The sequence below is a fragment of the Watersipora subatra genome, chromosome 10 (assembly GCF_963576615.1).
Source record: "Watersipora subatra chromosome 10, tzWatSuba1.1, whole genome shotgun sequence".
Classification (NCBI taxonomy): Eukaryota; Metazoa; Bryozoa; class Gymnolaemata; order Cheilostomatida; family Watersiporidae; genus Watersipora; species Watersipora subatra.
Window position 1 is genome coordinate 55,070,007 of NC_088717.1, and position 17,744 is coordinate 55,087,750.

Here is a 17,744-nt window from a genome sequence, read left to right on the forward strand (position 1 = left end):
CTTAATCTATACGGAAACTGAAGATGAACACGTCAGTAAAGTGAAAGAAGTGTTATCACGTCTGGCTTCTGCAGGCATTACTTTAAATGAAGAAAAGTGTGAGTTCTCTCGGACTCGTATCACCTTTTTGGGTCATGTAATAGACGAGTCAGGTATTCATGCAGATCCAGGAAAAGTATCAGCCATACAAGATTTCCCTATTCCTAAAAACAGGAAAGGCTTAAAGAGATTCCTTGGTATGGTCAATTATCTTGGTAAGTTTATGTCTACCCTAGCAGATGACACCATAAAGATGAGATCTCTCCTCAAGCTGAAGGATAACGATTGGTATTGGACAGCTGAAATGACCGAAGAGTTTGAGGTGCTGAAGCAAAAGATGTCCTCTTTCCCGGTGCTAGTCCCATTTGATATGGAAGCCGAGACTTGGCTTTCCACCGACGCTTCCTCCTATGGTTTAGGAGCGGCGATTTTCCAGAAAACTGTTGATGGCTTCAAGCCTATAGCATTGGCGTCGCGGGCCCTTACGGACACAGAAAAGCGGTATGCCCAAATAGAAAAGGAGGCTCTGGCCATGTGTTGGGCAGCAGAAAAGTTCTACTACTATCTAGCTGGCCGCGACTTCAAAATCGAAACAGACCACAAACCTCTGGTATCAATTATGGCGGAGAAAGAACTGTTAAAACTCCCCATTCGTGTTCAGAGATTTCGTTTGCGCATGATGCGGTTTTCGTATGATGTCACATACATCCCTGGAGAAAAGTTGATAGTTGCTGATGCTTTGAGCAGAGCTCCAGCAGGAACAGAAAAAGTGTCAGAACCGGAGCCGTTACTCATTCAGGAAATGATGGAAGAGCTTCCGATATCTCGAACCAGAAGAGAGCTACTCGAAGTTGCCCTTTCAACAGACCCCACAGCCAATCAATTAATGAGGTATATTCAAGAGGGTTGGCCAAACTACCGTGATCTGCCTCAATATCTGAAAAAGTACAATTCGTTCAAAGAGGAGTTGACTGTTGTGGGAGGATTGCTGTTTTATTACAACAGATTGTATATTCCCTTGAGTGAACGAGAGAGGGTCCTGCAGGACATTCACAGGGGGCATCTGGGGGAGAACCGCTGCCTCAGAAAAGCCCAGAGTACGATTTGGTGGCCAGGGATGTCTCAGGACATCAGAGAAATGGTTAAGCGCTGCAACACATGCATTCGGTTTAGGAAAGTACCCACTGAGCCGTTGATCCCTACTCCTCTCCCAGAGAGACCCTGGTGGCAGCTTGCAATGGACTTCTGCGTCGTTGATGAAAGAGGTGATGAGTATTTGGTTATTAGTGACTACTATAGCCGGTTCATGATTGCTGAAAAGTTTCCCCGAGCCACTGCTGCAGAGATGTGCAGAACTGTCAACAAGGTCATATGTACATTAGGGGTACCTCACATTATTGTAACAGACAACGGTCCACAGTTCATTTCTGAAAACTTCGCTCAGCTAATGAAGAAATGGGACATTATTCATCGAACCAGTTCCCCTAAAAACCCCCAAGCAAATGGTCATGCAGAGAGAGTGGTGCAAACATTCAAGAAGCTTGTGGCCAAAAACGTTGAGATTGAATCTGCTGTTATGTGCTATAATGACAGTCCTTTGCAGAATGGCTATACCCCTGCCCAGTTGCTCATGGGAAGAGGGTTGAATTCAATGGGATATCTTGTCAACAGTCCAGTAGATGTAAAGAAGTTTCGCGCTTATGAAGCTAACTACAGAGGTAGGCAGGCTCATACTTTCAATCAACGGCACAGGGCGGTTGAACGGGACCAAATGCCTGTCGGAACTCGGGTGGTTCTCAACGACCCCTCAGCCAAACCATTGAGAGCTGTTGTGATGGCGTCCTCTGGCAGAGAAGTTGCGCTGAAGACTGACAATGGAGCCATGCTGCGCAGGAACAGAAAACTGGTGCAAGCTGATAAACCTATTGAGTCGTCCCCATCTGATGAGAAATGTATATCAAGAGAAGATAGCGCTCATCCTACACTGAACACTAGAAGTGAAGCGAGCACCAGTCAGGTAACCATGTTACCTAGGGGAGAGAACTCGACAGATACCGGACCTCGGCAGGTGCATGTGCCAAATGCACCTGCTTCCGAACCTCTGCGGTTGCAGACTCCTCAAGTGAATAGGACCATTGAGCGGTCACCTCCCTCGAAAAGCGGTTGTTCTCCGCAGGCACCGACTGCGGCTCCCACTAGGAAGCGCAAAGAGAGTAAGGGATCAACCAATCTCAGTCTTCAGTCTCAGCCAGCACTCATCCCCTCTAATACTCATCGTCAGGGTGTACAGACCCATCAGACACGGGCCGGGAGAGTTGTAAAACCTCCAGATAAACTCAACCTGTAATGGGTTATTCTTTGTTTTGTAAATATTGTCTGTCTTTATACTCACTGACGTTCATGTGGCTAACATTGTTATTCTACTAATTTCGAGTTTTTTTCCCCCTGATGCGGCGACGTCTTTAAAGATTTGCATAAATCTTGAGGGGAAGGTGTAAGGTAATACCGCACAGGAATTACGATCTGCATTTACGACATCACGGGCGGAGGAGATCAAGGAAGGAAGGGGATGTTTCCGGTGAAATGAGATCGGCTGGAGAAAAGGGAGGACGGAAGGCTACGACGAGAGCGGGACTATTCTGGGCGCGGTTCACGGAGGAGGAGCAACTGACGTACGCATAATCAAGTAAGATCATATAGCTTCATAAGTATATGCATAATTATGTCGGGTTTTGTCCTTGCGGCTGAATCATGTAGTTATTGGGTGATCCCGGGTAAGTAGTGATCCCGGGTTTTCCAAAGTTTTTTTTTCCGCTAACTGTGACTTCGAACAGATAGACAGACTGACAAACACAGCTCTTGTTATAGTAAAGATTATTATAACTAGATTAAAGGTACAGCAAAAAATAGTTTTAGTATACAAAGTACCTTCTGTCAGTAAACCTTGCTTTGACCAGCATTGCGTCTCGCAAAATATACGTGATACCTATATACGTATATATATAGGTGATACTGTAAACTACTGTATAAAAATTAACTATATGACATGGTAGTTTTTGCTTTAATATTCACATTTTTTAAAGCTGCATTTTTGTTGAACAATAAAAGCTTATAACTTGTTGGTGGAAAAATTATTAACTTTTTTAAGCATACTTTTTATTCAACATCATTTTAGGTATATTTTGATGTAAAATAATTTTAATAATAAATAATTTGACATACATTACAACATTAGTTGACATAGGCCTATATACACACATTATGCATACAATTTTGGTATTGGTACCATCATGAATCTAATTTTACAGTGCTTTATATCAAAATTAAATAGTTTATAAAGTTGTTTATTAAATAAAGTTAGTGTTATGTATTAAAAATTCCGCTTAAAAGTTAAAAAAAATTTGTTTATTATTGCCATGCTTTTTATATTCTACCCAAAACTAGGCATCGATGCAGAAATTTTGTTTTTATCAGAGTTGTCTTATTTGGAGTTGTTTTTCTTTTTAATTACAAACATTGAAATGCGAGTCGTTGTGTGCTATGCCAATTATGCTAGTTCATGCTCCACAACTTTGTTATATCATTTTGTGAACGTTAATCAAAGTCAAAAAGTTATTTTCAAACGTGAGCTAAATTGTTGCCGCATGGGGGAAAGTCCAGCAATTCATGCTTAGTGGCCTTTGTTTGGCCAACCTGTTTGTTTACAAAAATGCCTAATATAAAAATATTTTCCGGCACCTCTAATCCCGAAGTAGCTGAGTTAGTAGCTAATCGACTCGGACTGAAATTAGGTGAAGTTACTACGAAAAAATTTTCCAATCAAGAAACTTGGTGAGCGAGCAGCCCTATTATTTCATACAACTCTTGCCATATGTATTACTGTTTGTTCAACATTGTTCATCTATTTTTCTTTTATGTCGTATTAGTAGTATTTTTTCATTATGTTATTAGATATGTTATATCGTAGTCTTTGAAACGTTTCCGTTACTCGTCCGATATAATATGATTTAACTCAAATTTGGAATAAGTGATAGTACTTGTTCAACGTCAGTTGCTAATAGAGAGCTTTAGACTTTAGAAACTCGTTGAAATTCAAATAAAAAGTTTTAGTTACAAATTCAATCAATTTTAGTTACTTATTTTGAGCTTTAAGGAGACCATTGTGTGTCGAATTTTAGCTGACAAGTGATAATTAGGCAACAATAGATGCCATGCTGGTCAAGGGCAATACTTTATTTCTATCACATACAGTATTAACTTTTCTAAAAAGTTTTCTGTTAGACTGTAAAATTTGTATGCACAAAGTCTTTGTAAACTAATCTGTAATAAATCACCAAATTAGTAAAAACTTATATCATTGCTTTTGAAATTTTGTAAAAGAATATCTAAAAAAAATAATTATTTTAAAGATCACATCCTCGTTTAGCTTTGTGAAAAATTAGTGACCCAATTAGCCTTAAAGTTTATGTTTGCTGAATATTCTCTTCCGTTCTTTAAGAATATTAAAAATATTTTGTGCTGACAGGAATTGCGTAAAATTATGTTCCCATCTTTGAGGTCAATATCGGAACCTCTCTAAAACTGACTGATACAATTTTTGTTTATAAAAGTGTCGAGATCGAGGAGTCCGTGAGAGGCGAGGATGTCTACATAATACAAAGTGGCTGCGGAGAGGTCAATGACATGCTAATGGAACTGCTGATTATGATAAATGCTTGCAAGACAGCCTCAGCATGCAGGGTAACTGCAGTCATCCCATGCTTCCCTTATGCCAGACAAGACAAGAAAGATAAGGTTGGTCTAGCCTCTAGGAGCCAAGATAAGATAGGCCTACGATAAGCGGGCAAAAATCATCTAACCCAAAGTTTATATAAAGTGATATTATATACTAGTTGCAGATAAACTACTTTCAAAGGTTTCATTTGCCTAATTTTAGTGAACGCTTTTATTTTTCTGCAAGAATTTCTTCACCATCTTCAAAATACGAGGGTTTCTTTGCTTAAAGAATGCTGGGTTTTATACAAACATCTGTATGATAGGAATTCTGTTTGTTAAAGCTAAGTGATTGAACAATGCGTTGAAGTTTCTCTATTGACTCCCCTAAAACTAAATATGGTTAAATCTATTGATGAGCATATGATAGGGTCAAACAGAAGACCTACATTGTATGTTCCCTCTGTAACTGTCATGTAATATTCATGAACAAGGTGAAGGACAACTGTAGCCCCCTTTAGCCTGACTCATCATCAGCAAAACTCTAAAGAACTGCTGACATTCTTCCGTAATTACGTTCTATATGACTTATACAGGAAACTGATAAGATTGGATAGTTGTTTGTTTTAAAATTGGAATGTTTGTTCGGGTATGCAGTATTTGCTTTTGTCTACTATAATAGGTGTTCTATCAGCACTACGTGTAGGCCCCGCATGCCAGTGCCTAGAGGCAGATGATTGAAAATTATTTGCAGTAGTCCTTGAGAATGGATTGTTATTATACTGTTGCCCTGCTCTGAGTTGATAGATAATGCTTTTATGACAATTGAACGCGGGAAGGCACATGTGTTGGTTACATAACACCCTACTATACTTGACTTCTCTCGTCAGTAATGTAGTTGTTTGGGTTTTCTTCAGTCCTTTCCTTCACTACAGAAAGATGTAAGACATGACCCTATTAGAGAGGTGTACTCATTGTGGTCTAATAAATAATGCCATAGTCTGGCCTTGTATAATTATGCCTTAGTTTGTACTTTTCTACGTTACAAGACCTGAGATTTCAGACTTTTGTGGCTGCAACTGACAGATGTTTGACATTTTACCACTAAAAATCATTCAGAAATTATCAAAGTAGTTACTGCCTCTCAGTATCTCAGCTTGATGGTCTTTACAAGCTCACCCATTGCTATGTCTTTACAAGCTCACCCATTGCTATGTCTTTACAAGCTCACCCATTGCTATGTCACCTAGCAGATACTTTGCCCTGCTATTAATTGCAGAAACCTTACAAAAAGTGACCATTTTAACTTTTGGGCGGGCTATGCGAATAGCCTAGAGTTATTTTTGTTATAAATGTTAACTTTTGAGGCCGATATACCTTATCTTGTTCGCTATCATGATAAAGTAATCGTTATTTCTACTAATCTCTGTTTTCAGATGTTTGGTCTTTCAATCGAGACTTTGAATGAATGACAAAACTTCTTTATACAGCAAAAAGCGGTGATTCGCAGTTTTTTCACCCATGGTCAGCAGCCCATGCCGGTCTGGGTCACCCACGCAGCACACTCAGAGGTGACCCAGACTGGCATGGTCAGCAGCTGGGCATGGGCTGCTGACCATGCCAGTCTCGGTCACCTCTGAGTGTGCTGAGTGGGTGAGGGTCTAGCATTTTTTGCCCAGGGAAAATGCTTTTATAACAGTTGGTCCATGATACAACGGTGTCAGTTGCATTTTACAGAGCAGGGCTCCAATCACAGCCAAGTTGGTGGCCAACATGCTTTCTTCTGCTGGTGCCAATCACATAATGACTATGGATCTTCATGCTTCTCAGATTCAAGTAAGGTCTTTTGTTTGACTCGCATTTCTTTGTCTTTTCTCAACGGCTGAGGTGGTATTGGTATAACTGTATGTGGTATTGGTATAACGGTATGACTGATGTGCATCTCTGGTCTGACAGATTTTTTTCTCTTATATAATGTAAAACCCTATGTATTATAAATATGGTTTATTTATGTCACTTATTCTTGAATATATATTTGTAGCGTTTGATAAATTATTATATAGCATATAAATTTGTAGATTTGTAGCAGATTATTTGATAGCATCATTGCCATTATTTAAGCTCGTCTTTCTATAGATTGATTCTCATAATTCTTCTCCTCTTGCACATAAAAAGCCAGTTTTGGCCAACATATCAATGACTGCAATCGGCTTTCAGACAATGTTGTTAAATCTATATATATATTTCCCAAAGTATGTCGTATGTATGTCTGCATTCCGGCTATAGGTATTAAAATCTTGCCATTGAAATTTCGCATGCTGATGGATTTGAACTTACGACGAATGCATCTACAAGTTTCTTATCCGGACGCTTTACCACTGAGCTAGAACGGCATAGTGATCAGATATGTTTTCATATGCCGCATATCCCATGCGCATGTTACAAGTTACGGTTATTTGACAAAGCTTGAAAACCTTTACAGTTGTTTTTATTTTATCTTTTAATTTATTTCAACTACACAAAACACTTCTCTCATGATATGTGGTTTGAAAGTTAGAATGGCAAATGTTGTTTTATGCTAAATACAAATCAATTTTCTGTCCAAAGACTTTTTTATTGCTCGGGAAACGTCGGGTAGCACAGTAGGCCACAGAGATTGATTTGTTTGCTAACCGATAGGCCTATATGTCTCTATATGGGAGCAAATACCCAACGGATTTGCGTACTACGTAGGGTGATTGCATAACACCACTGAGATGAATAGCTCTCATTAGTAAGTGTACTCAAATTTTTCATTGGCCATGTGCCAGGCTAATAGCCAGTGGCAGACAACTCTCATTACTTCTCATTGTTTTTGAGCTGATTTTTATTACCTGGGCAACGCCGGGTAGCACGGCTAGTATAGTTATAAAATAAAACTATGCTTTCAAATTTATAATGAAATAAAAAATTGAACACTCTAACAAATTGCAACACTGGCTGTAAGATCATCCGGGGGTTATAATTGTAATAGATATCATCTGGTAGCGATATTCCTCAGCCACCCAATGCACATTTATTTGAGATCTACAAGTTGGAAGTATGTTAGCAGATTTCTTGCACCCCAAAGGATTAATTTCGCTCTGCCCGAAGGAGAGTGTAAAAAGGAGATGGAATTCACGTCGCCCTTTAAAAGGTTAAATTTGTCTTCCGTAAATTCTGACGAGGTATTCGAAAAGTACTACGCTACCCTTTATTTGAACATCACCTCTAATAAAGCGCCATAATGGGGAAAGGGTTGAAAATTAGAGCGATATGGCATTAAAATAAAGGTTTTACAGTATCTGTCTGTTGCTTGTTACAAAACTGACATGCTTCATTATTTATAGGACTCCAGCTGCGCGACACACATTGATAAAAGTCGTCATTTGCAGAACCAATGTGCGACCAAAGGTTACGCAATGCATTGTTCTTTGACAAATATGTTGGTTTTTATTGACAAACCGTGTGATTGGCCAAAAGAGTTAATGCTCAAATAGATTAAATTTTAATTTGACTTTTTACTTTCTATAGCAAGTTGTTTTTATTTAAGTTTGGTTTTTAAAGGCAAACTTACGCAAATTTTTAGTAGATTTTATTAGAAAGTATCGGTATTTTTCTATCATTCGCGATTGTTTTTGATGTTTATGGTGATCTTATTGCCAGGATGTTTCAAAGTTAAAGTCGGTAAAACCTGATTGCCATTTAAAAGTTTTAAATTCGTTCTTTAAGACTGTCTGAAAAGCGATTTGTTTAAATTCTAAAACATTTTTTTTAGTAACAAATAGTGTTAATGCACTCCAAAACTAAACAACAACTTTTTAAGCATTTCTCCTTTTTTTTGTTCCAAAATTAAATTAGAAATGAATCTATAAAGTACAGTTTCCAGTAAATACTAAAAAGTATTTACTTTAAAAAATACAGTTTCCAGTATTTAGAAGAACTATAGAAGAACCAACTAGAAAAGAACTGACCGAGTTCCTCTACTTGCTCCTCCTGAATAAAACGACATGAGTTCAAGGCAATGAGTGTATACATTTCGCAAATATATATAAGGGTACAGTCAAATATGCAATGATCATATAAGTGTGAGATTTCCAGATGGCCTGCCTTCTGTCACTTCTGACGCGTCTCATATAGTCTTTTGGCTTGGTTAACCGATGCCCCCTCGGGTGTAAGGCCGACTCAGGAGGCAAACCTCGGCTGACCAAAAGCACTATCGAGGGCAGTGTTGTCTGCTGAGGCGGGGATTGGCCTGTCCTGAAGTCGGACGCCTCAGTGTCGGTGTTTCTCTCGGCCTTGGCTCCGCGATCAGCCACCACAATACTACGTTAATAGACTAGGAAAGGCTGAGCAATCTGTAGCAAGTGGTACCCCAGCTTTGTTTTCTCAGGTTTTGGTGGAAATAACAACTGCAAAACACTTTTACTAGTCGCACTTGCTCTCTCCATAGAAATGATTCGAGATTAATTTGCTGTGCAAAACACAAAATACAGTCAGTATTTTGTAGACCATAACTAATGCATCGATAGATGTGTAACGCGATTCATATTTCCTATAAAAAGTGCATTCGAAAAGTCAAATAAAAAAACACCTTTTTTTCTACTGGTAGTTGTAGATATTTCATTTTTTTAGTTCTAGGTTAGCCTGACAAGGTGTACTCACTTGTCCAAACATAGAGTAGACCTGCATACTTATGCATTGACAAGATCGAACCCCAACAGGCCAAGTGACGAGAGGAGCTCCTGGGATTTTTGCTACAGCTTTTTACGTTTGCTACTTATAATAACTAACCTAACTTTGGTGACGATGATACCAACCATTTTAGTGAAGGCACACTTCAAGAGGGAGGGCTGATCGAAATGTGCCCCAGCTGTGGCATTATTGTATGCATGTATGGAGATCTGAAAGTTAGGGATTTCTTAGACATTTCAGCAATTATCTTCTCTCAGGGGTTCTTTGACATTCCTGTGGATAATCTCTATGCTGAGCCTGCAGTTATCAAGTGGATCAAGGAAAATATAACAGAGTGGCGCACCGCTGTCGTTGTATCTCCAGATGCTGGTGGTGCCAAGAGGTGATAGTTGACACATTTTAGCTTTAACAATTAAATTTTTATTTATGGTTGTCTCACTGAGTGTTTGTTACCAAATACCTTTTGCATTGCTTAGCTGTTCAGACGGGCAATGCTCAGGTCCAAATCTGTAAACAACTAATCTATCATTTTTCTTTTGATCAGAAAAGTTATTTTACTGAAATTAAATAGCTTGTGTTCCAACTATGACATACTTAAACAAAGAAACTGATGCCAAAAAAACACAACACTACAATTGTAGCTATTTGTATAGAATATACTCCATTTTTTAGTTACTACTCACTAGTTATGGTGTCGCCTGTACCAAAATAATTTCATTACCGGTACATAATTACATATTAGGTAAAACCTAATAGTTGACAAGGGCGCGTGTAAATAGTCATAATTTTGAACCACATGGTCTATAAACAATATTTTTACAGCAGATTAATCAGTATAAAATCTCACATCAGCTGTTGCTATAAAAATGCCACAAATGTGTTGGAGAATGAGCTCAGACACTTTTAACTATTTTTCCTACGACTGTAAACATGCTTGATTTATTCATTTTATTACAGCTTACAGTATTATTCTTACGACAAAAAATAACATAGTCACCCCCTCAGTAGTACTATTGTTCAATAAAAGTCACCCAAATTTTCTTGATCTAGAACTAGTGAAACCTTCAGAGCTGTAATGCGTCTGACACGTCTGGCCGTTGCTAAGAAGAAGTTATGATAAAAATAAAAGATTTGGAAAGCAAAACTACGCTCATGATGAGTTGTTAACATATTTTTATTGGCTCAACACCTGCAGATAATTGTTTCCATTTGTTTGAATACAGAGATGATAGGCTAATTAATTAACTAGACACCAATCAGAAGCATTTTGTATAACGCTTACTAAAGCTGCACAACGTGGCTCTTGGCCACACGCAAACGCTCTGCCCGAACCGTACTACATGGCTCATGGCAGCGAAAGAGTTAATTGCTGTAGCAATTTTTTTTGATTTTATAGACGTTTTCCCAACTATGGTGATATTTTCCATAACCCACTAATACATAGTTTCTACCAAGTCTAAAGAATTACAGGCTATAGTTGCTAAGGAATATAAATGCTAAGCTCTGGAAGAACTTATAGCTAGTCAATTCTTCCAGAAATTAAGGCACTAGTCAGAATGTGAAACAGCTGTAAGTTGAGTAATTTTTTACACTGTTGCAGAGTCACATCTATTGCTGACCGACTGAATACTGGCTTTGCCCTCATTCATAAGGAACGGAAAAAGGCTAACGAAGTCGACTCAATGGTTCTCGTCGGAGGTGTTAACGATCGGGTCGCTATTTTAGTAGATGACATGGCAGACACTTGCGGAACAATCTGTCTCGCTTGTGACAAGTGCGTTACTTTTGCCATTTCGATCTTATGTGACTACGAAATATTGTAGATGTGTGGCTCTATCCAACTATTATATGTTTCTGTTGGATTATATGACTTCATCTGATTACGAAATACTGTAGATGTGTGACTCTATCCAACTATTATATGACTGTCGGATTATATGACTTCATCTGATTACGAAATATTGTAGATGTGTGACTCTATCCAACTATTATATGACTCTGTCTGATTATATGACTTCATCTGATTACGAAATACTGTAGATGTGTGACTCTATCCAACTATTATATGACTCTGTTGGATTATATGACTTCATCTGATTACGAAATGATATACGTATGATAATGATATACTTATATGACTTTATGTGATTATGTAACACTGTGTACATGTATGACTCTGTGGTACCCTATCCTTATGTAACTAGATGACTTCATGACTGCAACTGTGTGTTATATGTATGATATTTGTGTTACATATATATATTATATATATGTTATATGACTATAACTGTATTATCGTAATTTTTTTGTAAGTAGAAGTTTGCCTGTAACACATCTGATTTGTTTAGGCTGATAGAAGCTGGAGCAACGAAAGTATACGCCATACTTTCGCATGGAATTCTGTCTGGTCCAGCCGTGTCGAGAATATCCAAATCTCAGTTCGAGGCAGTTGTTGTCACCAACACTATACCCCAGTCTGAAAATATGAGAAATTGCGCCAAGATACGGGTACAAGTGCTTTATTTTCTAATGTCAGAGAAACACATTTTTTGACTCACAAATGTTTGTCTATGCAGTCATACCTTGACATACAAGCTTAACGCATTTTAGGACAGCTCGTATGTTGATTCACTCGTGTCTCAAGGTATTATTTACTATATAACATAACTAAATGCAAATTAATCCGTTACCGTATTATGAAAAACTCCCTATACATGATATTACTGTGGAAAAATGTGTTTTTACTTGTTATAATTCAGTACCTACGCTAACAAAGCAACTAATACCTATTTAGTTGTTATGATCTGAATTAAAATGTAACATCACTATGCACACTAATTTATGGAATTTTTACCTTCGAGACAACTGTTGTGGATAATGGCTGTCTGAGAGAGACTTGAAAGCAAAGCATTCGGTACACTAAACTCTTGTGACGCTACGTAATAGAAACTTTGAATTTAACTTCAATGAATTAAGCTTACTAAACACACTTGAAGTTAAGTTTTAATCTTTTACTAAACTTTAATTTTGCCGTCACATTTTTTAGTGTCTGTTTTCGGTTATAAACTTTTACCTCGCGTTCACTATAACTTTTAGCCAACCTTTTAAAACCTTTTTTCAAATTGATTCAAGGAGAAAGACCGAGCGATGCTGTTCTCGAAACAGTCTCTCGCGTACTTAGCCATATAGTCTAGTGGCCATCGAGATTCGGCTAGTACGCTCATATCTCAAAGATTACTCGCATTTCAAGGAGAAAGCCATCTCGTATCTTAAATTTCTCGCATGTTGGGGCACTCGTATGTAGGGGTATGACTGTACTGATAATGGCAACTTCAATGAGTGTAGCGAATCCTCATGCTATGGTAGTTTTGTTTACAACAGGCAGGTTTTCTAGTAGTTATGGTACCTTTATGTCTACTACAGGCAGATTTCCTAGTGGTTCTGGTACCTTTATGTCTACTACAGGCAGTTTTCTGGTGGTTATGGTACTTTTTATGTTTACTACAGGCAGTATCCCTAGTGGTTATGACACCTTTATGTCTACTACAGGCAGATTTCCTAGTGGTTCTGGTACCTTTATGTCTACTACAGGCAGTTTTCTGGTGGTTATGGTACTTTTTATGTTTACTACAGGCAGTATCCCTAGTGGTTATGACACCTTTATGTTTACTACAGGCAGTTTTCCTAGTGATTATGGTACCTTTATATCTACTACAGGCAGGTTTCCTAGTGGTTATGGTACCTTAATGACTACTACAGGCAGGTTCCCTAGTGGTTATGGTACCTTTATGTCTACTACAGGCAGGTTCCCTAGTGGTTATGGTACCTTTATGTCTACTACAGGCAGGCTCCCTAGTGGTTATGGTACCTTTGTGACTACTACAGGCAGGTTTCCTAGCGGGTCTAGTACGTTTATGAATGCTACAGGAAGAAGTTTTATTGGTTTTTAAAAATGAAGAATGTTATACGTATACTGTAGCTTATTTTGCTCTGCGTTGAATAGCTATTGCCAGCTGTCTTCACTAGGCTTACAATGATATAGTATGTCGTATCCTAATCTACATGTATTTAACTGACTGATTATAATTTGATAGATTTCCTTTCATGTAACTCTTTACATTGATATAATTACTGAGGGAGAATGTGTCCTCTTAACTAGACAAAAGGGTTTATGTGTGAATGAACATGGGAAGAGATTGCAGCCTTTATGCAGGCGGACAACTTATCTCAGAGATGAAGGCAGCATCGGGCCTTGTTTGACTGGTTCAGGGGGTCAACAGTTCAACATCATTTCAGATATTCGAGTATTTCTGAGTTATTTGCCTGGGTTAAGGAATATTTTAAATGCGCTTCAATATGCTCTTAACATCACCCTTTTCCTTCATCTTCCCAACTCGACTGTATCTATGCAGCTCTACTGTAACTACCTATTTCTACTGTATCTACCCATCTCTACTGTGACTTCTCTACTGTAACTGCCCAGCTCTACTGTATCTACCCATTTCTACTGTGACTGCCCACCTCTACTGTGACTACCCATTTCTACTGTGACTACCCACCTCTACTGTGACTACCCATTTCTACTGTATCTACTCAGCTCTACTGTGACTACCCATTTCTACTGTATCTACTCAGCTCTACTGTGACTACCCATTTCTACTGTATCTACTCAGCTCTACTGTGACTACCCATTTCTACTGTATCTACTCAGCTCTACTGTGACTACCCATTTCTACTGTATCTACTCAGCTCTACTGTGACTACCCATTTCTACTGTATCTACTCAGCTCTACTGTATCTACCCATTTCTACTTTGACTGCCCACCTCTACTCTGACTACCCATTTCTACTGTATCTACTCAGCTCTACTGTGACTAGCCATTTCTACTGTATCTACTCAGCTCTACTGTGACTACCCATTTCTACTGTAACTACCCAGCTCTACTGTAACTACCCAGCCCTACTGTAACTACTCTTCTCTACTGTAACTGCCCAGCTCTACTGTAACTACCCAGCTCTAATGTAACTACTCTGTTCTACTGTAACTGCCCAGCTTTACTGTCTCTACCCCACTCTACTGTAACTACCCAGCTTTAATATAATTATCCTACTCTACTCTAACTGTCCAGCTCTACTGTAACTACCCAGCTCTACTGTTGCTGTTCAATTCTTCTGGAAATCTCTCAATAAAGTCTTGCAATCTTCTGTAGTGCATTGATATCTCGGCTATATTTGCGGAGGCGATCAGGAGAACCCATCATGGCGAGTCAGTTAGTTATCTCTTCTACCACACTCCCATATAACAGATTCTTCTGGAAAGGAGCTCTCTCTATCATTGGACAACTCTATTGTCATTTATGGTAATAGATCTCTATGGTCTATTAATGATACTGTCATGCCAACAGGATCTTAGTATTGTGTACTATGTTTGTCACATTTTAGCAAACATCCAAGTTATACAGCGATTATGTTAATCATTTTATTGTGTCTGATATTTGACATGCTATACTGAAATGTTTGTTTACAAATGGTCACGCTTTATGAATATATCGCTGAAGGTTTTATTCCCGAATATGATTATAAATGAGTTCTGTCTGTTTATGGTTTGTTTTTATGTTATATATATGATCTACTGCTGTATGTGAACAATTAGCTCAACTTCAAAAATGTGAATTTTAGTACTTTCCCTATAGAACCAGTTATGACACCCCAGCAGTGATGTCATGAGTAGCAATGGTGCCTTTGACTTGAAAGAAAAATCCACGATATGTGTAATTACATATGTGTAGTTCTCCTTATCATGCTTCCCTTCAATTCCCTTACTAACTCTATCTTATCCTCGGTATTGCGAGCAAGAATAGATCAAATGTAGGATTGTCTTCTCTTGATGTAGGTCTACACCCATTCTGCATCGAGTTTTAACGTATTTCAAATGTTCTTTACCATATTAAATTTAAACTCAGTTCAATTAATTAATTGCGTTTTTTGCTACAAATAAGTGCAACATTCTAGTTAACTTATCTTATACGAAACGGAAACTATACATTCTGTAGATCTTTAATTTGCGTTTAGAGAAATTGTGCACCTTCGTTTGCGGCACAAAAAATTAGACACTGTTTCGCCAAATGTATCAGCGATGTGAGGTAGAAAAAAATATTCTCGGCAACTTCATTGTGATGTGTGGCGTACTAGCTAGATAAGCGTATTGAGAGTTCATCCGCAATTCCTTCCTGCGTTTCTGCCTAATTGAAGTCATATTAAATTATTTTACTAACATAACTCAATGCTATGTAGAGCTGCAAATATAGCATGCCTAGTGGTACGCGGAGATCGTTTGCTACTCAACTTGCTGGAAAGGGTAGCGCGCAACACTTGCGCCAGACAGCTTCTCAAGCAGCGAAAGAAAATTGCTTGTTGGTAAGCAAACGTTTACTCGAATGATAAACTAAGCATTATGAAACACACACTTTCATACCAAATATATACTCATTGTTAGGATAAAAAGTTATTTTCAGCAGCAGGTTGTCCACTACATTAAGACGGTGGTAAAACCTAAAGATGAATGAATAGTACAGACCGTGGCGACATACAAAAAGGAATAGTTATAGTTAGGTCAAACAATACGTTACATTCTTAGTAATAAAATTAGGCCTATATATCGACGTGACGTTATGTGTTTTTCAGTTTGAATTTCTGCAAAATCAACACAATTAAGATAGGCTGATTAGTGCGAAAAATTAATACACTATGGATGCAAAACTTATAATTTTAAACTAAGTGATAATATTCAGGGGTGCTGCAAAATACATCAAGAAGCTTTCATTATAGGAGTTACAAGCGGTTTTCATATTTGTAGTTTTTCATTTGCTCATTGATGAGTTATTCTTAGTTTCTGAACGACATGCCATTGAACCAACTTGGTCATGGAGATATACATCTACAATTTATGATTGACTCTAAAATGCTTATATTAAACTTAGAAATTTTTGTTTATTTCACTATAGTCGAGTGACTTTTAAATTCTTCTTGTTTTTAAGTTTTATGATTGATAAAAGTTAGTGGTAGCAATGATATACAGCCCCCCCATGGGGGCTGTATATCATTGGTGGTAGTAATAATCACTAGCTAAATATATTAAGATATTTTTACCGAATCTTGTTTTGTTCAGTTAGTGTTAATTACTATGGAAAACACAGGCTAAAGCAGTAGGTAGATATGCTTATGCTTTGTCTGTTTAAAAAAAAAATTTCTAGAGTTTGTCAGCTTTCTTCATTTGAATAGGCTGTAGCTGATATTATAGCTAGAAAGTGCTTTTTTAGTTTTGCCTGTTAACGCAACATTTACGAAGGAGTTTGCTTTGTTCACACCAAACTGCCAAATACTTATTACTTCTATATATTCAACTTAATTAGCCAACAATAAAACTGAGTTGATTTGTTTCAATTTAAGTTTTATGTATTTTAATTCAAAAACCTTGAGGCACAAAAAGTTCTTATGTTTGATTTTTCTAGAAGCTTATTAAGCTCTAAGATTTTAACTTATCATTTTGCAAGAATTGTCTCTTACTATGAACTTACCACATTTGATAGTCTCATGATGTGATCCATTGATATTAAATGACTATTTTTGAATGTGGTTGAATTCTCTGCTGACTATTTTTATTTACGCAATTTTTAAATTGTGTTACACTAGATGAATAGAATGTAAGCAATTGTATTGTAAAATATCTTTCTGATTATGAAATAAGAAGAAGGTAGCCAAGTCTTCAATCTGTTTTTATGAGCTATGGCTGCGTTTGCAGTTTATTCGTCATAGGCTAAGCTGTACTCACATTGGATGATTGCGGTGTGAGATGGGTTTGTTGATAAAATTGTAATTACAAGTTTTGAAGTAGTTGAATAATTTGCTGGTTTTCGGTGATGACCAATAAAATTTGTTGTCGCAGCTAACGGTAGTTAAAAAGCGATACTTAAAATTTTATTTATCAGCCAAAGTGTGCAGAAGACAGTTGTTCCCTCTATTAGATTTATAAATGTCTACTAGTGGAAAAATGATCAAGGCTGCCATTTGTTGATTGGCTGCTAGAAATTGCTTCAATATTTGGCCTAAGTGAATTGAAACCATGAGGTCACTTATTGTAAATGCTGGTCAGAGGATAACCCGCAGCATTCATTATTAAATAAACTCTTTAGTAGCAGACAGAAAAACAATGGAATTTTACAATCTCTGTAAGTGTAGTTGTTATTTTATAATCTCTGTATGTGTAGTGGTTATTTTAT

At 37.6% G+C, this 17,744-nt stretch overlaps 2 protein-coding genes across 10 annotated transcripts in view; both read left to right on the plus strand.

The window, feature by feature from the left end:
- The first annotated feature begins 3,680 nt into the window (after positions 1-3,680).
- Positions 3,681-15,146, plus strand: LOC137405583 (ribose-phosphate pyrophosphokinase 1-like). The gene is made up of 7 exons (XM_068091881.1): positions 3,681-3,870; positions 4,650-4,833; positions 6,490-6,588; positions 9,723-9,847; positions 11,066-11,239; positions 11,814-11,973; positions 14,676-15,146. The coding sequence occupies exons 1-7, from the start codon at positions 3,749-3,751 to the stop codon at positions 14,766-14,768; spliced, it is 957 nt and encodes a 318-aa protein (XP_067947982.1). The 5' UTR covers positions 3,681-3,748; the 3' UTR covers positions 14,769-15,146.
- Positions 15,147-15,757: 611 nt separating this feature from the next.
- LOC137406570 (dedicator of cytokinesis protein 9-like) overlaps positions 15,758-17,744 on the plus strand; it is a 106,056-nt gene continuing 104,069 nt past the window's right edge. For all 9 annotated transcript variants that reach the window (XM_068093165.1, XM_068093169.1, XM_068093162.1 and 6 more), the window contains exon 1: positions 15,758-15,882. In XM_068093165.1, the coding sequence (XP_067949266.1) occupies positions 15,775-15,882 (108 nt within the window). In that variant the 5' untranslated portion in view covers positions 15,758-15,774. The remainder of the gene's footprint in view (positions 15,883-17,744) is intronic.

Coding starts and splice junctions, on each gene's coding strand:
- LOC137405583 (XM_068091881.1), top strand. CDS start 3,749: ATGCCTAATATAAAAATATTTTCCGGCACCTCTAATCCCGAAGTAGCT. Junction 3,871..4,649: donor TTTTCCAATCAAGAAACTTG/GTGAGCGAGCAG, acceptor TGTTTATAAAAG/TGTCGAGATCGAGGAGTCCG. Junction 6,589..9,722: donor TTCATGCTTCTCAGATTCAA/GTAAGGTCTTTT, acceptor ATCTTCTCTCAG/GGGTTCTTTGACATTCCTGT.